Source organism: Limanda limanda, chromosome 12 (genome assembly GCF_963576545.1).
Source record: "Limanda limanda chromosome 12, fLimLim1.1, whole genome shotgun sequence".
Classification (NCBI taxonomy): Eukaryota; Metazoa; Chordata; class Actinopteri; order Pleuronectiformes; family Pleuronectidae; genus Limanda; species Limanda limanda.
In genome coordinates this window covers 27,672,633-27,696,642 of record NC_083647.1, presented here as the reverse complement: position 1 = coordinate 27,696,642, position 24,010 = coordinate 27,672,633, and the positions used below count along the sequence as shown (strand labels likewise).

The 24,010-nt window shown below is 44.5% G+C and overlaps 1 protein-coding gene across 1 annotated transcript; it reads right to left on the bottom strand.

Annotated features, from left to right (window-relative positions):
- Nucleotides 1-4,540: 4,540 nt before the first annotated feature.
- prkd1 (protein kinase D1) lies at nucleotides 4,541-23,425 on the bottom strand. Its single transcript, XM_061082095.1, has 20 exons — nucleotides 23,296-23,425; nucleotides 20,345-20,476; nucleotides 20,081-20,250; nucleotides 19,560-19,583; nucleotides 18,822-19,032; nucleotides 17,720-17,797; nucleotides 17,362-17,563; nucleotides 17,149-17,272; nucleotides 16,485-16,562; nucleotides 15,827-15,994; nucleotides 15,442-15,553; nucleotides 14,229-14,281; nucleotides 11,093-11,165; nucleotides 10,744-10,850; nucleotides 8,782-8,943; nucleotides 8,215-8,313; nucleotides 7,679-7,839; nucleotides 7,069-7,175; nucleotides 5,678-5,763; nucleotides 4,541-4,771 (listed from the first exon to the last, which is right to left on the bottom strand). Exons 1-20 carry the CDS (start codon nucleotides 23,408-23,410, stop codon nucleotides 4,541-4,543), a joined length of 2,493 nt encoding a protein of 830 aa, XP_060938078.1. The 5' UTR covers nucleotides 23,411-23,425.
- Between the last annotated feature and the right edge of the window lie 585 nt (nucleotides 23,426-24,010).

Here is a 24,010-nt window from a genome sequence, read left to right as displayed (position 1 = left end):
AACCTCAAACGTTTTATTTGTTGAAAAATTAAAATAAAGTTCAGATATCTCGAGAATATAGTCTGATGTATATTTTTCTTTATGAAATAAGCTGAAGTCGAAGTCTCTGCTCTCGGGAGCTTTTCTCCTTCTGAATTTAAAACCTCAGTTTGTTGAGAAACTGTAAAGTTCTTTGAATATGACACAAACGTGACCAACGATAAACACACAAAGTCCTGATATGATGAGACAAAACTTTGTAGACTTTATTATTTATGAAACTTGAACTAAAATGTAACTTCACAAGATGCTGCAGATTCCTGGATCCTCTGATATTTAACATCTAACATGACACACAGACTGAAATTATGAATTTATTCTCATACTGTTACAACTTTTTCTCGTATTAAGTCTTTTAAGTACAACATTACGACATTATTCTAAAAAGCTCAGATTTCTCTTCTTCGACATGGCCGTAATACTCTGTGTAAGAATTACACACAAAAAAAACATAAACTATATATATAAACTGTCAAATTTTATGTTGAACTAACAGTGTTAATTTGTGTGTTATTCACTGAAGTGCGTTCCAATAATAGACATATTTCAGTGTAAGTAGTTAAGTCAAACAAGAAGAAATATGATTAAACTCAAAATATCTTTATTGAAACACAATCCAGAGAAGAGGAGATGTCAGGCAGGTTGACGAGTCGAGCTGGAGAAGAAACGTTTCAACACACAAACACACAATTCAACACTGGAGGCAAACAGCTCAGAGCCCAAGGTCAAACTCATCCATTGGACTGAGAAGACGTCAAATATACTTATTCTAAAAGAATGGTTTGACATTTTGGGAAATATTCATCATATTTGTCAACTATAAAGCTGCAGCGACGGTTAGCAGGTTAGCTTAGCACAAACACAGCAATGGCTTTGTCCAGTGGTTGTAAAAGAAAAGATTTACACATTATATATCTTGTGTATCTTATATATATATATATATATATTAGATATCTTGTATATAATTCTTCTTACTTATACAAAAGTTAAATGTGACTTCTGAGCCACAAAAATAGACTTTGAGCTTCTCCTGATGGAGATTTGTCTCCAGGACGTTCATGTCCGATGTCTTCAGGAACATGAAGGTGGCAGCAGCTCCTCTCACGAGATAACATTCAAACGTTTGTATTCTTATATTTCTCCCTAATAATTGTGTGATCTCCATCCGTCCCCCACCTGTCCGGGCTCGGGTGGACGGAGGAGGTGGAGTGTCCCAGGCGTCCGTCCCCTCAGCTCTCTCAGAGTCTCGAGGTGTTGCCAGGCCTGATGGGACATGTAGTCCGTCCAGTGAGGTCGGAGCGTGACCTGTAAACTGGGACCGAAGCCGAGCTCCTGAAGGCCTCACCATGTGTCTGAGGAGATAATTAACTTGTATGTTCCTCTTCTTGTTCTGGTCGGAGTCCAGATCTACTGATCTCCTACGATATGATATGTTTGTACAATAAGGACAACATGTGTGTCTGTAGGTTTCCTGTTTCCTCTTCACTCGATGTTCTGTGTGTTGAAAGAGAACCTGATGAAACCTTCACTTCCTGGAAACTCCCTCTGGAGCCTGTGGCCACGCCCACTCGACTGCGCTTTAGTTTACAACTCTACTCTGGAGTTTTTAACACCTCAAACTGATAAACTGATACATGTGTAAACGCTGCTGCTCTCCTTTTATTTTGAAAACTCTAGGGTTGTGTTTTAGTTTGATGCTCACACGTCACTTTCAGAGAAGACAGAAGCGTTCATCAGTAAGACACGAAGAAGAGAAGGCCATGGAGGCGTTAGAGAAACAGCCCTTAGTGTTCACATCTATGGCAGAATCGTAGAAACACAACAACCTCACACACACTGTCACACACACTGTAACACACACTGTCCTGCGTCTCCGTGCGGGACAGAGCTCGATCGGACAGAAGCTGCTTGGACATCTGACTCTTGGACATCTGACTTGTTTCTGCTGCTGCTCGGTGGGAACTAGCTTCGCTCCATAGACTGTAAATAAAGACGTCAGGACACTGTCCCTAAAGTGAATCCTCCATGTTAGCAGACGGGACATGGACTAAACTAAATAATATCAAAGTTAGACGTTAAACATATGTTTGTGAAAGATGGTTTCTGTCCTTTCAGGTCGTTCTCATCTCCCTGATGTTCACGTGTTTCAGATCAGTTTGGTTTAAATGAGTTATTGATGATGTAAAAACAGGCAGAGACAAGAGTGGAGGTCGTGGAATCTTCAGGAGTCGTACAAGTGTACGTTCAAATCGCAGCAGGAAAGTGAGACCCTCCTCTTTACGTCTTTATTTACGGTTTATGATTTGCTTTAGTGATGTAAAGGAAACAAGTCTTTGAATCGTTGTGTTCAAATTTCACTGCCTCCTCGTCCAGGGAACTCTGAACCAATCAGATCGCTCGCTCCCTTCAAAGAGTTATTCCCATAATCACCTGAGCTGCTCAACGACGTAACATTTCCCAAACTTTAAAACACGAAACAACACATTCTGCAAAGCTTCTGATCGTATATATCCCGTACAAAGCTAGCACAGTGTGTGTTCAGGTTATCGGAACAGTAAATGTGCTGAAACTAAAAACAATCACAGAATACAAAGCAATCAGGTGAATCTCCAGTGGAGCAGACACATCATTCTGTGTTATTCTTTTAAACATTGGAATTTTCTTCTTAAAAAAAAAAAACAAGACTGGAAAATAAGCGACATGATGTAGTGGCATGCGGCGGCAGAAGGGGGCGCTCTGCTGCCGATTCCTCCCTGTGATCCTGACACAATCAAATCTAACATAACAAAAAAAGAAATACGTTAACATAATGAAACTATGATCAAATATAAAACCTTAAAACAAGTTTGAATACAGCGTTAAGAAAAACTGAAACCAGGAAAAATACTGAAAAATAAAATATCTATTGTAGGTTTTGGTTTTGTATTGTCACAGATTGTTGAGGATTCTGATCCAAAATGCTGCGTCTCCGTTTTCATAAGAGTCTGATTCAGTCCATTGTCACAGAAAGTTATGAATCTTCTAAAAATGAAGTCGGGTTATTTGTGAAGTCCTTCAAAAAAATAAAAGCTTTTGGAATGAAATCCTGGATCGTTGCTACTCAACAAAATTAAATGAAACTCAACATTAATACTGTGAATGTTAGTAGAGTTAACATCTATAAACATCTACAGCTTCAATTCATTAATAAATGATTTTACATGTCACACAATAATAGTTCTGTGGCTGAAGATATACGAACATGATGCTTTCCTTGGTTTTGTTGCTGACCTGATTAACTCTTGACTTGTGTATGAATTATGATTTATAACTCGTGCCCTACATGAGGCCAAATCAAACATTTGGTTAAGATAGAACTTATCGAAGCTAAGTCGTTGTATGTCGGAATCTCAAAACTACGTTGAAACTGGCTTGTTTCCATAACTTCACCGTCATCGTCAGTGCAAAGTCTTCGTAGAAAAGTGATCGTTACGTTCGAGGCACAACTTGATATTTTTTCTGTTTTCAAATGTAAATTAAAGCAACTTTTTTCATAGTGTCTTTAATTTTCTGATTGTCTCGAAGAACTGTGGCTTTAAAACGCCGGAGAAATGACTTGATCAAGAATCAAAGAATTATAAGTATTGTTATAAGTTTTTTGTTAGGAAAAAAAAAAAAAGCTCCTTGCATTGTAATAATGAGACAAAAGAAATATAAATAAAATAAAACTGAAATTCTTTCCCTGATTATCACAAAACAAGTATCAGATAATATCAAGATACAATTACACCATCTTTACCGGGTGGTAACAAAACAAGGACTTTGTGATAGTTATATAAATTAATTAATAATTAAAAGATCTTTATCTTGTTGTGTAAATAAATTCAAAAGTTATGACATCTTTACCTCATAAAGCAGGGAACTCGAATTTATAGGAAATAACCAGATTTTACTGAGGAAGCAACGACCTCAGAATCACAAAAGTTTCACAATTTTGCTTCATAAAACCTGGGTAAGTTTAAAGCTTTAGTTTCTGAATATTCTTCAAAAACTTTCTCTCTGCGAGTTGTTTCTACTTCTTTAAAAAATTCTAGACATGTTAGGATACGAGACCAGAACACAAATACCTTCGATAGAGACGACAACTCCAGCTCTGTGATTGTCGAGTACACAAATGTACGTGCAGCTCTGATACCACGTATTTAAAGTATCAGATTCACAGAGAAAAAACTGCTTTTTTTTCCATTTCTGTATAAACTAGATAATAACTACATAATAACAGTTCTTTGTATTTGTTTTTAAAAGTTCTTGCAGGTTTAGAAACAAACTGCTGTTAAAATTCATTCTTTAAGTTGTCGTGTTTTTCCAAGTCCAGATATTAGAATCAGTTTCAGAAAGGAGAGATCTCAACAATCTGATCATCTCTAAACTTCACTGTGTTCGTTTGATTGTTGATCTTTTTCCAGCTGATCCGTCTTTCGTTCATTTAGTTCCTGTTTCCTCTCTCGTCGACCTCTGGTCCTCAGAGGTCGCTGACCCTCTCGCTGAGAGTCTCCAGCTCCTCCTGCTCCTGGTGGCGTTCCAGCCCGTGGGCGTTGGCGGCGCTGCGTGGGCCGTTGCTCAGGTGCAGCGGGAAGTCGAGGCCGCTGAGCTGGGCGTGGTGGAGCCAGCGCAGGTCGTCGCTCTCGTGGGTGATGTAGCGCTCGTTCATCCGGGACTCCAGGTTCCTCAGGTCCAGCCACATCTGGTAGTCCTGGTGGAGAACACAAACACTCGCTTGGTCCTTCTGCCGGTTTCATTATCTATTAAGCCTCAAATCATTTTGTCAGAAGACGAAACATCTTCAACACTATCCTCACATTTGACAGTTAGAGATTAAATTACAATACAACTCATATCATGGTCCCCAGAGGATGAACTTCCTCCTTTTCTCCGAACTGACAGAGCGATAATCAGGTCTCAACAATCAGGTTCAGGAGATCAAGAGTCGAAGTGAACTGTCGATTGGTTAAAAGAGTTTCTTTCCTCTCGTGGGTTATATATGATTTTTGGGGAATATTAAAGTTCTGCAGAGTTAAAAAGCTCAAAGTTTGTGGTAAATAAATTTCCTGACGTCGTCAAAAGACCTTAACAAAGATCTGTATTTTCAAATTGGACCCTTTCAGTAATTGCATGTTAATGACTGTAAACACTGATTTTACAGTTAAGTCTGCATCATCTTCCCTTTGACCTAATTTCTTAAATCCAGTATTTATTTTTGTTTTCATAACCCTCAGAGTTATTTAATTGAATTTAGCGTATTACTGCTTCCTAGGTTGAGTGTCCAGGTGATTCAGCTTCTTCTCAAGTTTTGAACAATCAACACTGACCCTCTGAACAGTTACCATGCACATTCTGCTCCACCACCCATACAAATACATTTACTACACATATATTCATATTCATATTATTTAATTTAATATTCCCCACTCCTTCACCCGGTGAACACTTACTGCTGCTTCTTTTTGATATGTTGCTGCTTCGTTCTGCTATAGGTTATATGTTATATGTTATATAGTATGTCATTTTTTAAATTAGTTTAGTTAGTTTGTAATAAGTAATTAGTTTGGTCCATGTCTCTGTTGTTCTCTCACCAGAGATCTGCTGGTTCTACAGTTACCTGGAGCCAGGGGTGACTGAGGGTCTTATCCACGCTGTATCTCTTCCTCATCTTCACCTGCAGCAGGTTGGTAATCAGGTCAATCACTACAAGGAGGGAAGGGCAAGGAAAAGGAAAGAAGGAATCAAGATAAAGGAAGCAGGAAGAGTGGACGAGCGAGTAAAAAAGTGAGGTAGAGCCACGAGGGGGAGGATGTGGGGCTGCTCTCCCCCCCGCTCGCCCCCCTGTGGTGAGGTGCCAGTCGGGGCTAATGAGCAAAGCTAACATGATGTTAACATTTCTTCAGGGGTCAGTGGTTTGAACAGCTCTGGGACCCCGGGCCCCTCAGGTCTGTGGGGGCCTCCATCGCTTGGTATTATGCACATGAATGGACCACCACATGAATAGACCACCCCCCCCACCCTTTAGAATCTGTCTAAGTCTCTTTCTAAGAACTGCCTGGACTCTCAAGTATTCCTCCCACACTTCTCATGCCCGGGAGTCACATGACCAACCTCTAATCTGCAGAGTGCTTTTTGTTTTGCTCTCGGGCCGAAGGATGGCGACGTGCGTCCTGAAGAGCGTCGAGTTCCCAGCGTCACACTTCACTCCCCCGGCGCTGGAGTGGGCTCCGTAGTGTACTTGTGAGATTTATTGTTGAATATAATATTTAATAAAAACCGTACAGTTGTTCCTGGCCTTAAAATATCAGTGTATTTGGTAGATGGTTGATTTGTTAATGAATTCTCTGTCCTGCCGATGAACGCGTGAGTCAGATTTAAATGCGTCTGGCAGCCAGCGCACAAATACATTTATAGACAATGACGAAGACCTGACTCATCATAATGTTCCTGCTTCGCTACAAAAGCATGTTCACACTATTAATATCTCCTGGCCGAGGAAACCTGGTTTTATAACAAACAATCAGACTCCTGAACAATCGGAGTAAATGTTTGTCAAAGAAGGTTTCAGTCATTGTTGTTAGTTTTTATCACACTGAGGTTTCTTCAAGTCTTCATGTTGGTTTTAATTAGTGATTTGATGATATCAAAACAGGCTGACTCCTGATTGGTCGAGCTCATGGTTCAGCTCCACCCACTTCAAGGCTATTTAGGCTTAATGTTTGAACGATGGGAGAAAGTTGGGATGTGTCGTCCATCTGTAGTTACTGCAAATACGCAGGTGAAAGTCGTTTGAAGGTCGTTGGTCCTGATCCAGATTCTGAGAACTGGATCTGCGTCTCTGCACCGAGACCCGAGTCCGGACCCGCTGCCCCCTGCTGGGATCAGATGCTACTGCATGTTCATCCACCAGGGGGCAACAGGCGGTAAACAGGAGATATAATTTAAAGTACCGGGTTGGTTTGGACTTTTCTGTGAACACAAGAGACGAAGCTCCTCTGCGTCACCAACCTTCCTGGGAGATCTTCTTCCAGGGGTGAGGAGGGTACATGAAGGCGGCGTTCTGGATCTGATCGTTGATGTCTTCGTCTTCGTTGAACGGAAACGTCCCGCTGAGGCTGCAGGACACAGACACACAGACACACACATCTGATCATCGGACACATTGTAAACGCAGAGATGAACTCACAGATAGAAGGATTGAGACGTGTCACCGTGATGTCACATGACTCCACCCTGAGTGGTCAAAGGTCAAAAGTCACAGTGACCCTTCACCACTTCAATCAGCTCATCTTACAGATGATCTTAAGATCTGAGTGAATGAACTTTACAGGCCTGTTGTTTTAGAGATATTGTTTTCACAAGGCCGACATGTTCTGTTAAGTTACTGTGACCTTGGCCCTTGACCCTTGACCTTTAACCACCAAAATACCAGTGACTCGTGTTCTCAAAAATGGGTAAACGAAAAACCTATAAACAAAAGGTTAAAAAAAGAGGAGAGAGAAAGAAAGAGGAAGAGAAAGTGTACAAATAATTATTTAAAGTTGAAGTAAAGTAAAGTACGTGAAGACGACCGATCAGAACAGAATCTGAAGCAGAGACGGGTTCCGTTCCCTCGTACCTGACGTAGATGATGACTCCGACCGACCACATGTCCAGCGAGCGGTTGTAGCCTTTGTTCCTCAGCACCTCGGGGGCGAGGTACGCCGGCGTGCCGACCACCGAGCGCCGGAAGGACTTCTCCCCGATGATCCGAGCGAAGCCAAAGTCACAAAGTTTCACCTGAAGAAGAAACACTCTGAACATCTGCTGACGACTTTCACACCGACTCACCTCATGTATCTGACTTCTATTGTTGCACTGATCAGATGTTAGTGGACAGTAATATGATAATAACGACTATGATAATATCTCAAACTTAAAGAATAATCTACTCTTGAGTCCGACACACACACACACACACAGACACACACACACACACACACACACACACACAGACACACACACACACACACACACACACACACACACACACACACACACACACACACAGACACACACACACACACACACACACACACACACACACACACACACACACACACACACACACACACACACACACACTTACACACACAGACACACACACACACACACCTGTGGGAAGGAGTCAGCAGACGCCAGCAGGACGTTCTCAGGCTTCAGGTCACAGTGGACGATGTTCTTGATGTGGAGGTGACGCAGAGCCACGAGGATCTGGTGACGACACACAAACACACACAGACACACACATACTGAACAAAGCAATACAAACACACTAGACGCGTTTTAATTATTTTCGGCGATTCATTCACACATTATGAGCATTTTTCTAATCTATATCCAGTCAATATTCCATTTTGATTTGAAGTGAAAGCAGCAGATCATCTTCGCTTGATGTCGATTTCATCTTTGTCTAACGAGCGAAGTTTTTAATCTTTTAATTTATTATTTGTTATTTTTTGTCGTTTATTGGCGTCAGCGTTGATGTGCAAAGACTTCGACTCAACGTTAGTTTAATCAAAGACATGTCCAGAAGGTGGCGCTGAAGGAAAGGTCACAGTGTGGACAGCGCCCCCTATAGTCCTGCAGCGAGTGGAAATATCAAACAATCATGGTTTAATCTGAATATGAATCTCTCCAGGACACGTCCCAGGTGTTGTTGTGTGTTGTGTGTCTGTTCACCTGCGTGACCAGGAACCTGGCGACCCTCTCCGGCAGCCGTCCCTTCTCACTGGACAGGATCATCTCCAGCATGTCTCCGTGGAGCTTCTCCATGACCACGAACACCCGCTCCGGCGTCTCGAACATGCAGTCCAGGTTGACCACGCCCGGGTGGTGCAGGCTCTGGAGGACGAGATCAACCTGCTCAGCTGCTGGGGGACACGGAGTTTGAATCCCAGCCCGTGCCGAAGTGTCCTTGGGCAAAATGCTAAACCCCAAAAAACTAATTTTTCACTGCTTTGTCCCATTGTCACTACTATGAAACCGCTGTGACGCCCCCTGGTGGTTCGTGAGCTGCAGCTCTGAAGCCTCAGTTTCACATCGTGTCCAGCGCCATCTTGGATTTGTGAAAACAGAAGTAACCATATTTTGAGGAGCAGGGGGTGGAGCCTGACTGAGAGCTCCAGGACACGCCCACCTACATCAGCCACCTACACCCATTGGACGGTGCTAGCTGTCAATCACCCCCCAACACATCTGGTGCTTTATGGTCTATTTGACTCTAATTGATCTTAATTCACCAAATGAACATCAGCTGTTTGAAGAAGACTTGAAACTAGAGCAGACATGGGCAAAGTATGGCCCGCGGACCGTATACTGCCCGTTGGGGTTTTTAATCCGGCCCACCGAACTTGTCAAAATAATTAAAAAATTCTTAGTAAAAAAATTGATTTTTTTTTTTTTTTTTTGAAACTAACAATTTAGTAGCACTTAAATGGCATGTACTTATAGCACTTTGTAGTTTTGCCTTAATTTTTGACGAAATCGTAGTTTCTTGATTCCCCTCGGGGTTGAATGCACTTATTGTAAGTCGCTTTGGATAAAAGCGTCAGCTAAATTAAATTTGCCGGGAGTGTGGTGTATCGGGCTCGAAAGGTCACATGATCTCCCTTCACTTGTTCCCTTTGCCCTGTGAGCCCTTCTGTAAAATGAGAGGATCAAGGAAACGAAGAGTGGACAATGAGTGCAGAGTGTTTAACACGGAGTCGACAACAAAATACTTTTTCACTGAAGTCCAATCGAAGGCTGTTTGCCTGATATGCCGAGAAACTGTCACAGTTTTCATGGAGTACAACATCAGCCGTCACTTTACTACGAAGCATGCTAACTACGCTAGCAAGCAGTCAACGCAAGAACGGGTGGGTGCAGCTCAGAGGTTGGCGACTAATTTACAGACTCAGCAACATTTCTTTTCACAGACAACCTGCGATTAAAGAGTCATCTACCAAGACATGTTTTTTGGGGAGCATTCGAAATAGCAAAGGCTAGCAAACCTTTCTCTGAAGGCGGGTTTTTGTTAAATGTTCTTGCAGATAAGTGCTTTGCTACTTGGTAAAGGCCAAATCCTTTCATGTAATGATTTTTCCATGTCATTTATATTAGTTCACAAAAACACTCCATCCATCTGTTCCTGGCCCCGCCCCTCTGTCAAAGCTTAGAACCCATTGTGGCCCGCGAGTCAAAATGTTTGCCCACCCCTGCTCTAGAGACTGAGACAGAAACTCCTGAATGTTACTGACGTTATAAAGTGAGAAGTCACTTTCTATAGAAACTACCAGAGGAGTCGCCCCCTGCTGGTCAGAGAGAGAAGTCACTTTCTATGGAAACATTAATACTCACAAGTCGTTTGTCTTGATCGAGTATTGTTACTGAAGAAAGTTGTTTCCCACTGACAGTTCAGTGAAGTGAACAGTGTTTGATGTGCAGGTGTGTGTGTGTGTGTGTTAGTGTGTGTGTGAGTGTGTGTGTGTGTGTGTGTGTGTGTAGCAGCAGCTTCTGTCATCTGAGCAGCGCTGCAATATTACATGGATATCACACCCCCACAGTGTTGCTACGGTAATGAGGTCGTTCACGACAGGAAGTTTCACTCATTGCCGCTCTGCGTGTGTGTGTCTGTGTGTGTGTGTGTGTGTGTGTGTGTACCTGCAGTATGGCCACCTCGTTGCGCAGCTGACTCTCCTGTTTTGTGGGGAAACGCAGTTTGTCGATGATCTTGATGGCCACGTCCCGGCCGGACTTCCTGTGTTTACCTGCGTTCACAGGTTTGTTTTTATTTTCAAGACAAACTCGACTGAACAGAATTTTCCTGAGACTCTAAAACACAGCTTCATACTTTCTTCTCTTATTTTAATGAGCATTTTGAATTTATGCAAAGAAAGAAAAAAATATGTCATTAATCTAAAAGTGGCCCTGATATGATTTACATGTCTGAGTGAGTTTACTTTAGAGAATAATAAAAGCAGAAGCTGTTTGATGACGTGTCTCTCTTCACCTCCGTAGACGATTCCAAACTGTCCCGAGCCGAGAACCTCGTCCGGGAAGATCTGATACACGGAGTTGATGTCCTGAAAAACACAGCAGCTCCTCTGAGAAGAAGTTCACAACCAGCGCTCTGTGGTTCCAGTGCAGAGGAAACTCAAGGCTGAAATTCACAGAGACAGTTTCAGACGTGCACTAAAGTTTGAATGTTACTGAGATGTTCTGGATGATTTCTGGAACCCGGACAATCTCCTGTTCCTCACATGAGAAACACTAACTCGTGTGAGCTTCTGTCTGCAAACAGCTGAACCTCAGACCCTGGGCTGAAGGTCTGAGTGGAGAACAGTCAAGTTGTTTCACAGAGTTTCTAAAGGTCTTAAAACAAGGATTGTTAAGTTTCCTCACAGACAAAGACCTCAGAAGGTGGATATTATTTTAAACATGGTGAAAAATGTACTAAGCAGACAACTGAAATATCCTCTGTTGCCTGCAGGCATGGATCTGAAGGTTCTCCCGATGTGAGTTGTCGGGGGACTTCACACTCGTAGGATCTAAACTGGGACGTACGCAGGAGCTTCAGCCGGTTTTAATGAAACCTGCAGAAAACACTGTCACTACTGCTGCTGCAGAAGAACTGAACTATGAATATCCATCTGTTCACTGGCTCCGTGTCCTGTTAGTTTAATAATACAAGCATCAGAGCTGTGTTATATCTGTAGCTGAGGTATTTCATTATCATTTCAAACCTGCAGGAATCTAATGAAACGAGGAAACGATGTGTTTGGCCTGTTGGTGGCGTCACATCCTCCTCGTGCATCTGTCAGTGTTTTACCAAACACTTTTCACATCTTGGTGGTTTTAAACTATATATTTTAGGCAGATTAAGGATTTTAGTCGTCGGTTTAAGGATTCGTAGACTAGTGATGATGTTTTTACATTTCGTTCCGCAGTTAAAAAACCACGTTGAGAAGAGCAGAGGAGAGAAGAACTTAGAAACGGAGCCGCTGAAGCAGAGGAGGCTGAAGCTGAAGCAGAGGAAGCTGAAGCTGAAGCCGAAGCTGAGACAGGCTGACGGAGAGTTGGTCCAACAAAAAGCAAAGTGCATCAGTTCCTCAGCCGGGTGAGGAGCTGGGAGAGCAGGTTTCTGTGGAGCAGAGTCGGCTCCGCCTCCTGAGTGTGACTGCGTGGCCTCACTGATCTGCCACAGCTTTGACACCAGAAGTGCAAAATATTTTCTTCTTCACTTGTCTGCAATCACATCTCCCTCTTCTCCCCCGTTAGCTGACAGCCTAATATCACACCTCAGGCAAAGAGGACAGAAATACAATATTATAAACCTCCCCCCCTCCTTCCCCCTCTCCACGATCTCGCTGCCTAATTACCATCCGTCACTATGGAAACCATTTGGCTGAGTGAGTAATCACAGTAATCTCCATCCGAGGTGCTTGAAGACGTGCTCACCTTGGAGACGGCGAGGTGCACGTCTGCATGGAAATGGCACTCGGCGTTCTCTGCAGTTTATTTGCATGAGTGGAATTTGCCGACATTTGAGCGGCGTGTGAATCTCTGAGATGTAAACGCACAGAGAGATGGAAACGTCCCGATCTGCTGCCAGAGGATCTGTGACAGAAGGTTCCTCAGATGAATGAGACGAGGAAGAAGATTAGACGAGAGATCTGAGAGAAACAGAGAAGCTTCTTCACTTCAGTTTCATAGGTTATATCAGGTCTCATCTCAGGTGGAGTACTCCACAGCAGTACAGTACTACAGTACTCCACAGTACTACAGTGCTACACAGTACTAGAGTACTCCACAGTACTAGATTACTCCACAGTTTCCCACAGTACTCCACAGTACTCCACAGTACTCCACAGTACTAGAGTACTCCACAGTTTTCCACAGTACTCCACAGTACTCCACAGTACTCCACAGTACTAGAGTACTCCACACATTTCCACAGTACTCCACAGTACTAGAGTACTCCACAGTTTTCCACAGTACTCCACAGTACTCCACAGTACTCCACAGTACTAGAGTACTCCACAGTTTTCCACAGTACTCCACATTACTCCACAGTACTCCACAGTACTAGAGTACTCCACACATTTCCACAGTACTCCACAGTACTAGAGTACTCCACAGTACTACAGTACTCCACAGTATTCCACAGTATTTGAGTACGCCACAGTTTTCCACAGTACTCCACAGCAGTACAGACTCCACACTAGTTTAAATGCACCAAATAAACATCCTCTAGGTTCAAACACTATATCTTTGGAGATGAAGACTGCAGCTGCTTCTTCTTGTCTCTTTTGTCTCTACTTCCTGTCCAAACTATCCAACAAACATGGTTCAGTTTGATCTGGAACCAGACCTACGGACCAAATGTAGTCCGGTCTGGACCGTGGTCTGAGGCAGCCGCACCAGAACCAGAGGAAGACTGTAAACCCTTCAACATGCTGGTCTGATCCCAGTCAGTCCTCGGGCCCAAGTGTCCTCGGGTTCGACCCTGAACCCGTCATTGCCTATGATGTGCGATAGAAAACCTGCTGTTGCTGTTTCACCTGTTGTCGTCATAGCAACGTATTTGATTGTAGAACTCGCCGTTACCATGGAAATGTTTACTACAACCTCAGGTTCAGCATAAAGCGACCATGATTTCTCTTTTGAAAGGATCATCACAGTGATTAATAGGATGCGTAGCTCCACCACTCTTTAAATATTCATCTTTACAGTCTCGTATGTTTGCCTCCTTTGTGTTTCCAGTCTTTTATCTTTGTTCTGAATCAAATGTTTAATGGTCACGATTCATCTGTAGCTGGTTCCAGGATTAAAACTCATTTTATTAGGATTTTCTCAGATATCAACAGAGAAAAGAACGGAGTTAAACATTTACTTCCTGAACCAGAGCTGTTAGAAAAGTGAGTTTTCACTGTTACACTCACAAACTCACAGTTTACCTGAAAGACTGTGAGACGATCGGCAGAGCTTCTCTCTAAATGATCCACTCTGTGAGTGTGTGTGTGTGTGTGTGTGTGAGTGTGAGTGTGTGTGTGTGAGTGTGAGTGTGTTTGTGTGTGTGTGTGTGTGTGTGAGTGTGTGTGTGTGTGTGTGTGTGTGTGTGTGTGTAAGTGTGTGTGTTTTCTCACCACGTTCTCCTGGATCTGACAGTTAGACACTGAAATGCTGATGGAAACTTCCTCTGTTGATGAGACACAAACGTGCTCACAGTTACTAATCAACACACACAAGCTCCTATAAGCAAATCAATTAAACTTCACCTTTTCTTCATCTGCTAAACTTCATCTCTGCATTTACTCCACTGAATTTACTCTGTGTATTTATACTGCGACCACAGCGAAGTGTTAGTCATGTTCACTTTGACGTCAGTGCAGCTCTGAAAAGCCTCCGATGGGTCAGTGTGGGCGTCGGCACCCTGAGAGTCTGCAGGATGAACATATTAATACCTGAGCTGGAGGATGATGATATAATGACATTTGTTCAGTTTCCTTCCAAACAGATTCTCTATCACACCCTCGGCTGCACAGACTGTGAAGTGTGTCCAGGTTCATGTTAGAGCACAGAACACTTCCTCTTCTCTCATTTGTTTCTGCTTTACATTAAAAGCTGGAAATCTCATGTTATTGCCAAATGTTTGACAACATATACATATTGATCTATAATGTCTCAAATTAAGTTCTGGCAGTTTGAACGAAGTTTGGCTGCACAACATGAGTTTGTACAGAGACTGAAAATACGTATTTTTAACCTCTGTCATAAACATAAACACAGATTTTGGGTTGTGTGAAACTGAAGTTCGCCGTCTGGCACAAAAGCTGAGGAATGTGTCGTGAGGTCCAAACGGAGAAGAACACAGAACCGTTGGATACTGTTTTATGAAAAGATGGTTCCAAAAAAACAGAAGCAAAATACAGATGCAGTTTTTAAGTATCATCAGGAACAATAACCAGAGTCTAAATAAAGTTGGGTGTCATCTGCATAGAAAATAACTTTATCCAGAACAGAGCCTTGTGGAACTCTTTACTGAAGATTCATTCTTACTGTAATGAAAGGTTTTGACTCGAGACAAAGTTACCACATAACAGAAACTACTTCCCTCTGTATCCTAATTTGTCCGAACTATTCAAAAAGCAAGATCGACAAAACACGTAAAGCAGTTTACCTAAGATTCAATGTGGCGCAGAATTTACTTAATTTAATACGAACTCTTCACTTTTATGGTCAACATTGTTCATGAGTTGAACAAAGATAGAACTTATTTTAAACTCAACATACAATGCCTGTTTAATATAAGTACTTTGAAAGATTCAGAGTTCAGGGTTTTGTGCGTCGGTGACTCACTGTGTCCGCTGTGGTGAGAACCATGAGACACGCCTGTGGAGACCGCCGGCATCAGAGCGTGCTGAATGGCCGTCTCCCACTTCCGAGCCACATCCTGTCCCACGCCGCTGACCTGAGAGCATCCGACAGTGAACACAGCAAAGAGCTGGAGGAGGAACACTCATATCCATGTACATGTACACGTATGTATACGCACATCTCACTGGGTTAACATGAGAGGAAGTCCTCTGTGTTGTCATGGTGACAGATCAGTTGTAATCATGAGGCCTAAGAGTGGAACATGATAACATTGGGGTCGGACACGGGGGACGTCCATCAGTGATGACGACACAACTGGATCATGAACACAGACGGTGAATAAACACAGCGTCACATGACATCTCACCAGAACGCTGCTGCCGCTAACGCTCGACTCCGCCCTCAGCAGGTTCTCGCCCACGAAGTAAACCAGCGACGCCGTGGTGATCTCGAAGCAGTGAGGGTTGGAGCCATCAGGGAGCAGAGAGACGGTCCGGGCCGGTTCCAGAGACAAGATCTCTGACAGAGGGATCTCCTGCAGACAGAGGAGGAGGAGGAGGAGGAGGAGCAGGAGGAGGAGGAGGAGGAGGAGGAGGAGGAGATGAAGATGATCAGGAGATGGAGCCGTGGTAACGAGGTCCTGCTGATACATACACTCGGCCAATCAGGAGTCAGTCTCAGCTGTCAATTAACTAATTCAAACCAATCTGATCAGAAACATTTGAACAAACGTCAGTTGGATAAAAACTTCACAGAATCCAACTTTGACAAACATTTATTTGACATCTATTATGATTTATTAGTTTGATTTAGATTTTTTATTCCATGTCTCCTCTTCTAACATGGAGGGTTAGGATGACGATATGTTTTGACCCTTGGAGCCACCGTACCTCTGACTCTGGAGAAGCTTTGAGAGAAATGTGTTCACAGTAAATCAGTCAAAGTTTAAACATGAAAAGTGAATCGAGTTCCTAGAGGAGCAATAACAACAGGAGGGGGGGGGGCGACGTCTGCGATGTTCTCACCTTAAAGTATTTACTCCCGGTGTCGTTCTGAAACAACGTGATGCATTTACTGTCCAACCGCCAGTAATGTCTTTTCCTCTGAAACACAGAGAAGAAGAGATGATCGTGAAAAGAGGAGGTGAAGAGAGACGGACAGAAGAAGAGAGGAGGAAAGAGGAGGTGGAGAGACAGAGGAGAGGAGTGAGTAAATAAGAAGTAAACAGTGAGTAATTAAATGTTGTTTTTTTTATTATTACTATTGTTTTTCTTATGTGTGGTGTATTTATTGTGTTTTTATGTTTCTATGTTCATTGTTTGCACCAATAACCAGAGCAAACTCCAGGTAGGTGTAAACCTACTTGGCAATAAATACTTTCTGGTTCTGGTTCTGGTGAGGGGAAAACAGACCTATTCCACATTTTTACTTTAAATTACCCACAATGCACTGCACCACTTTACTGTGGCACAAAAGGATGACGAGTGCTTTTCTCTCGTTTGGTCTGAGGAACCTTCACACGTGATATTTAGATTCAGACTAAACTGTGAAATCTGAAGATCTGAAACAAACCAAGTGTTTAAGAGTAGAGCAGGTCAGACAGAAGGTGATTGACAGGTGATTGACAGGTGATGACAGGTGATGACAGGTGATTGACAGGTGATTGACAGGTGATTGACAGACGAGTACCATAGTGTCTTTGCTGGTGCAGTGGACCATCCAACCCTCCTTCATCACGTTGCTGGTCTTCCTCTTTGTGTGTTTGACGGACTGAACAACTCGCATCAGAGGGATGTTGTTACTGGTGGACGGGCTGGAGGGGGCGGGACAAAGCACCACTTCAGATCTGTGTGTGTGTGTGTGTGTGCGTGTGTGTGTGTGTGTGTGAGTGTGTCTTTGTACCTGATGGCCCGGTTGGACTCGTCCAGGTCGGGGTCATGAAGGTCGCAGAGGTCACTTGGCCCCGTGTCCAGCAGCAGACCCCCCTCCGATGTCAGTGCTTCATCCATGTCGTCTAACAGGCCGCCGCCCCTGTCGATGTCGTGGTCGTCCAGGCAACCCTCCGCCATGATGACGTCTGACTCCGCCCCCGGGCTAAGGAGGTCTAGGGGGCAAAAACAAGAATCCGCGTGTGTTGACCAGGAGAGTGAGGACGACCACACGTCAGGTTGACGATAGCGTTGGATTCATTTGATCGATTGCGATCAACGAGGATCCTTGTTTCTAGAGTTAAAGCTCAAACGAGTGAGTTGAAACTTGCCTCCGTTCTTAGCGACTTCTCCGAGGCAGTTGTTCGGCACTTTGGGAGCACATCGTTTGTGACAGTTGAATTTACAATCTGAGGGAAAAGGAGAAGAGACATTAGTTCAGTGAGCAGGAAACAGCTCAGTGTTTGTATTTGAACAGGAAAGGTCCCTTGCTGACCTCACTCTGTTCACAAGGAGCTAGGTATGAAGCTCAGCGCAAGTTCAGTGAGGAAGACTTAACCTGCAAAGTGATCAGCTGATTGTGGGTGTTTCTAAATGTCCAATCAGGTCTGGTGGGGGCTCTTCAGCCAATCATTCAGCACCTGTCAAACTTTAAAAATCCCTTCTCTTCTCTTCCGCAGTCAGGCGTCCTTCAGTGACGCGCATAGCCCCTCCTCCAGCCCAATCTCCTCCAGTCCCCAGTAGGATATTCATCGACCTCAACTGACTACATGCCTAATCTCACATCACGCTGGCAGAGATCATGGACCTTGATGACGGATCCCAAGACTGTCAGCGGATCGTGATTACGCCGGCACCCGATCACGGTGGGAGCTGATCGCGGACTAAAAAGGCAACAACCTGCCTGACATGTACCTGTTACTCGTGGCATCCATTGCACTTCTGTCCATCCTGGAAGAGGGATCCCTCGCATGCGGCTCTTCCTGAGGTTTCTACGTTTTTCCTTTAAGAAGGTTTTGTAGTTTTTCTTTACTCTTGTTGAGGGTTAAGGGCAGAGGATGTCACAATTGGCGAAGTGCAATAGGACAATTCTCACGAATATGGGCCATCCAAAACTATCGTTTGACTGATGAACCACCACCAGTGTCTAGACCCCGGGGGGGTATTCCTGTTTGATGTTCTGCTCCACCTCCTTCTAATCCTGATGACATCTCACAGGGGTCTAAATGCCACAGACTGTAAACATTCATATCTTGTGTGTTTACAAAATAAATATTGTAAATTGTTCTTCTGTCGTCTGGCCCACGGACTGTAAATGAAGATGGTTACAGTGGAGTTGAAGCTCGACTCAGAGTTGGACGTCAAACCACCGTTGGTCCAGAAGCTCTAGAGGCTAGTGTAGCGTAGACGGGACATGTTGGAGAGGTCGCTCACCTTTGCACTGCTGTCCCTGTCTGAAGAGGCCTTTCAGCAGCTTCTTGCAGTGCTGGCAGACGGTGGGGCGGGTGTACGAGTGGATGAGGAAGGTGTGAGGAACTTTGACCTTCGACAGAAAGATCTTGTCCAGTTCGATGGGGCGGCCGATGTACGACTGGGAGCTGGATCGACGCTCTCTGCTGGGGAAGTACTCCAACTGGTTCTTCTGCTGCGATGAAGGAGGAACAGAAACACCAGTGGAGGAGCGACATCGTCATCATCGTCATTAGACTCATTATCAGTCGACTTGCGTTACGACGAATGTTTAAAACAGAGTGAAGCTCAGTTTCCTGTGAAGCTTCAACTTAAAACAGGTCAAACGAATCGGATCAGATCGTTGTTTACAAACTCAAACTACCGACACCAACAGGGAATACGTTTCTTTCTCTTTATCACTTCACTTTTGAGTTTGAGTTCTGGATTCTCAGGACTTTAAACAAACCTCTGATATATTCACAATTATTAAACAATAATGGAATGAAACTATCAAAACAACACAGTGAAGGAAATAAAATGATATTTACAGTTTACACACCGCAGGTCCGATATAAGTCTGATAGATTGGAAGCAATCAACATTGGAACTGATCGTGAAACTGGTCTCAACCAGCGGGTCAAGCGCTTTAAATTACTGCAAGATTATCATAATAATCATGTTATAATATGATGATATTATGGAGAACATGGTGCTACTTACCTCCATGCTGGGACTGACAGGAGACTGGACGAGGAGCGAGAGGAGAGACAGAGAGAAAGTTAAAGTTGGCTTCAAACTTTGTCTTTGACCAAAACAATCGAAGTGACGCAAAATATTTAACAGTTTTCTCACCGAGTCAAATGTGTCAGTGATGTAAGAGCCTCACAGCCAATGAGATGCTGACTCAAGCCTGTGTCCAATCACAGCTTAGCAACCACACCTGTGTGCTGTCAGTGTTTGGACGTTTCCCACGAACGTGAAACCGATCAGTGTTTAGATCGGGGACTAATAAAGTTGTTTTGAATTGTTATTTGAGAACATTTTTGTCTGTTTATTTTTACTGTTACTTGAGTAAAATGTGCTTATATAAAGTCATACGACTATTAGCCAAGTTAGCATTAGCTGAAGTTAGTGAAGTGGCGTGACGTAAACGTGTCAGTTGCAGACATTTCAGAAGCTAAGGGGGCGGGGCTTAGCTGATGGAGGGTGTGTCCTGTGAGACGGAGCTGCAGCGCACTGACCAGTAAAGCCTCGTCGGTGTAGTGAGGAGGGGAGGGCTCCGCAGAGAGGGGCCGGCCCATGTTGATCAGCCCCCCCGTCAGGGAGATGTTGGACGGCCGCCGCCGCCGCACGCCGCTGCAGTTATTCGGGATCTTAAAGGCACAGCGCTTGTGATAGTTCAGACCACAGCCTGGACAGAAGGAGACGAGAAGACAAGATGCAACAATTCATGCGTTTGAGTCTCTTCAACACCAAAGTGCATCGGCCTGTAAGACCACGCCCACCTTCACACTTGAGTCCCTGGCGTACGAGTCCCCACAGCATCTCTCCACAGTGGTCGCAGAAGGCCGGCGCTCGGTACGAGTGGACGAACAGACAGTGGGGACGGATCTGGAAATCCTCCACCGTGGCTGAAGCTGCAGAGCGATTTCAAAAAGACGTTTGGTTACAGGAGAATTCTCCAAACACACGAGAGCTGCTTTCAGACCTGAGCTGCTGGGTCTCAACTTCCTGAGAGGACGATCGGAGTTCAGCAGCAAACAACAAATGTTTGGTTTATTTTTATTTCAAAGAGCTCTGTTTTGTTTGTTTAAAAAAATTTACCGCGTTAAAAGATAAAAACATGAGGCAGGTGAAGAGTAAAAGCTGTGGGTGAAGTTTAACAGCACTAAAACAATTCAATCCCCCTGGGCAGAAACTTTTTTCCTACGTGTAGTTTGAAGTTCATACATGTTCCTCACATGTTCCTCACATTTTCTGCAGGTTCTGTCTGTGAGAACACATGTGTGAGTCAGTGTCTCTGGACATGTTCTGGAACTTCTCCTGCAGCCTCCTGGTAACATGTGTGTAACATGTCAGAGTTCATGTGAGGAACCAGCAGGACAATGTGAGGAACCAGCAGGACAATGTGTGGAAGCTTCCCAGTGAGCGAGTGGACGTGTGGACGAGGTTTCTAACACGTGACGTGAAAACTGAAGAACACAAAGATCTCAGGATGAAGAAGAGGAGCCGGACACGTAGAAGACGAAGACGTCCACTTGGAAACACGAGGAGATTCCAGATCTTCTCGTGATGAGGCCGACGTTTCTGATAAGTTTTGGTAATGAGTATAAAAAGTGATTTCAAACAGACGTGGTTTTATAAGCATCTCGCTGACGAGCAGCTGCTGGTGTTTAGGGGCGGGGGGGTGGGGGGGTCTGCTGGGCTGGCGGCCATCATGACCATCAGAGCCCAAACATCCAGCAGCTGTTTTCACAAAAACCCAGCTGGACTCCCAGCGGCAGCAAGACGTCCTGCTGAGAAACTCACAACACGAGGAAGGAGTCGACCGGGAAGAGTTCCCTTTCTCAGACCTTTGAACCTGTTTCCTCTTTCTCCAGGTTTAAGGTCAGAGGTCAGAGGCGGGTTAAGGTTAGGGTTAGGTTTAGTTGTGGTCCTGGTCCTGGTTAAGGTCAGAGGCAGGTTAGGGTTAGGGTTAGTCGTGGTCCTGGTTAAGGTCAGAGGTGGAAACAGCGGATCTTTGCAGAATCAGTTAAACTAGAGACGACACCTCAAAGATACGTTCAGTGTCGGTTCAGAACGATAAAGACCCCCGGAGCTGGAGAGAGAGAGGGATGAGAGGAGGGAGCAGCGTAGGGAGAGAGGGATGAGAGGAGGGAGCAGCGGAGGGAGAGAAGGATGAATGGGTTGTTCTGGGTGTTTTGTAAATGTTGTGGAGGAACGAGAGGCTCTCAGCAGGAGCAGATGCAGCCGAGTGTTTGGTTGGTTGGCCGGCCGGCTTGGCAAAGCATGATGGGTAGTTGGGGAAACAGTTTAGCTCCATTCCTCTTGTTTTCCTGCCTCTCTCTCTCTCTCTCTCTCTTTCTCTCTCTCTCTCTCTCTCTCTCTCTCTCTCTCTCTCTCTCTCTCTCTCCTCTCTCTCTGTGCTGTGGTCCTCCAGCAGAATGCAGCTCTGATTAGACATTCTGCTGCAGGAAATTACCAACATTTATTCAAATTATTGTTTATGCCTTTTGTTTGGAGGAGCAACGTGCGTTTGAAAGTGTGAACGAGCTCCCGGACTGTTATTATATGCTTCAGAAAATAACATGACTGTGTGTGTGTGTGTGTGTGTGTGTGTGTGTGTGTGTGTGTGTGTGTGTGTGTGTGTGTGTGTGTGTAGGTAGACCCTGTCTGAATATAAACGCCTGTGTGTGTGTGTGTGTGTTCTGTTGGAATTAGTAGCGTTGAGGAGCCCGAGCCGTTAACCCACAAACAGAAAACAAACACTGTGGGCAAGGGGGGGGTGGGGGGGGGGGTTGTGTTGTTCTAAACTACAGTCATCAAGTTTTCAAGCTCAATAAATATGATTAACAACAGATCCACTGTATTTCCTCTGTTTAACAGTGAGGAATATTGACATATGATGATTGACAGCTGTGACAAATCAAAGATCAGTTTTTCCTCATCTTAGTATTTTTGTCCCACTCGTTCTTCACACTCTTTTTCCCTCCTTCCTCCTCAACCTTTCCTCTCCTCTTCATCCTCCATCAGGAAGCTTGTGTTGAAAACACGTTTGTTAACGTCTCTGTCGATCTCAGTGACAGTTGAAGTGTGAAGGAAACAAACAGGAAATGAACCTTTGTGTTGTGTTGTAACAGGAAGCAGCCGTCAAGAGAACTGTTCAAATAAAACATCCTGAAAAATGGGACGGGAGCGAGTTCACTAACCATTTAATTTTATAATAAACTTTTTCCTCTTTTCCTCTTTATTCTTTAGCAAATCTACGCTTTAAGTTTTGATGTTATTATTATAGAAAAAAAATTAGAAAACAGTGAGGAAAAGCAACACTATTAATTAACACACACACACACACACACACACACACATACACACACACACACACACACACACTGGTTGTTGGCGAGGAGAGGAAATTGGAAGCAGCAGCTTTCAGGGCGTTAGCGTTAGCGTAGCGTGAACATCTGAGTCCTGAGCTGGACGAGAGCCAGAGAGACGAGTCGGCATCGAACCAGCGTCACACATCTGGAGACCGTCGTCCGTCTGCTGCGACAACCAACCACGAGTCTTTGTTTTACCCAGAATCCATCTGTGACGCCAGTTGTCTGATGGTTTGTGGGCGAGAGAAGCAGGTGGAGAGAGAGGAGGAGTCGAAGCTACCACAAAACGACCAAGTGCCTCCACACAGAGAGATTTCAGACGACTAGCCCCTCCCACCTGTGATGTCACCGCTCACCTGACAGCACGGCCTCCACCAGGTCTCCCTCCTGGATCTGAGCGGCCGAGCGCAGCAGCTGCAGCACGTTCTCCGACGCCGGGTCATGGCGGAACAGCAGGATCTTCTCGTACATCCCATAGAAGCCGCACTCTGGTAACTGGCGTGGAGAGAGAGAGAGCAGAGCGCCGTGAATACCGACAGGTCGACCCGACACCGAAAACCATCCACAGGAAGTGAAGACGAGCGGCGTGCGTCTGCACTTCCTGTTGAACAAGAATAATGTTAAAATATCCAAACGCTGCCATCGTCTGGCGTCACGTGCAGCAGAGGAGGCGGAGACTCGTCGGCCATCTTTATTTACAGTCCATGATTCAGACAGTTACAGTGTGATGTCACAGAAACCCGACGCTTCTCTGTGGGAGGGATTTAGTTTTAGTTTAAACTCTGTTTGATCACATGATACAAATCTGAATGTGCTGCTTGTGTTCGTCCAGCTGGTGTCAGAGGAAGAGGAGAGGAAGAGGAAGAGGAAGAGGAAGAGGAAGAGGAAGAGGAAGAGGAAGAGGAAGAGGAAGAGGAGAGGAGAGGAAGAGGAAGAGAAGAAGAGGAAGAGGAAGAGGAAGAGGAAGAGGAAGAGGGAAAGGAAGAGGAAGAGGAATAGGAAGAGAGGAAGAGGAAGAGGAAGAGGAAGAGGAAGAGGAAGAGGAAGAGGAAGAGGAAGAGGAAGAGGAAG

Excerpts from the sequence above, each read along its gene's own strand:
- prkd1 (XM_061082095.1), bottom strand. The coding sequence starts at position 23,410 with ATGTACGAGAAGATCCTGCTGTTCCGCCATGACCCGGCGTCGGAGAAC. Across the intron at positions 19,033-19,559 it reads CTGTCAGTCCCAGCATGGAG|CAGAAGAACCAGTTGGAGTA; the intron begins GTAAGTAGCACC and ends CCTTCATCGCAG. Across the intron at positions 5,764-7,068 it reads GAAGAAGATCTCCCAGGAAG|TGATTGACCTGATTACCAAC; the intron begins GTTGGTGACGCA and ends CCCTCCTTGTAG.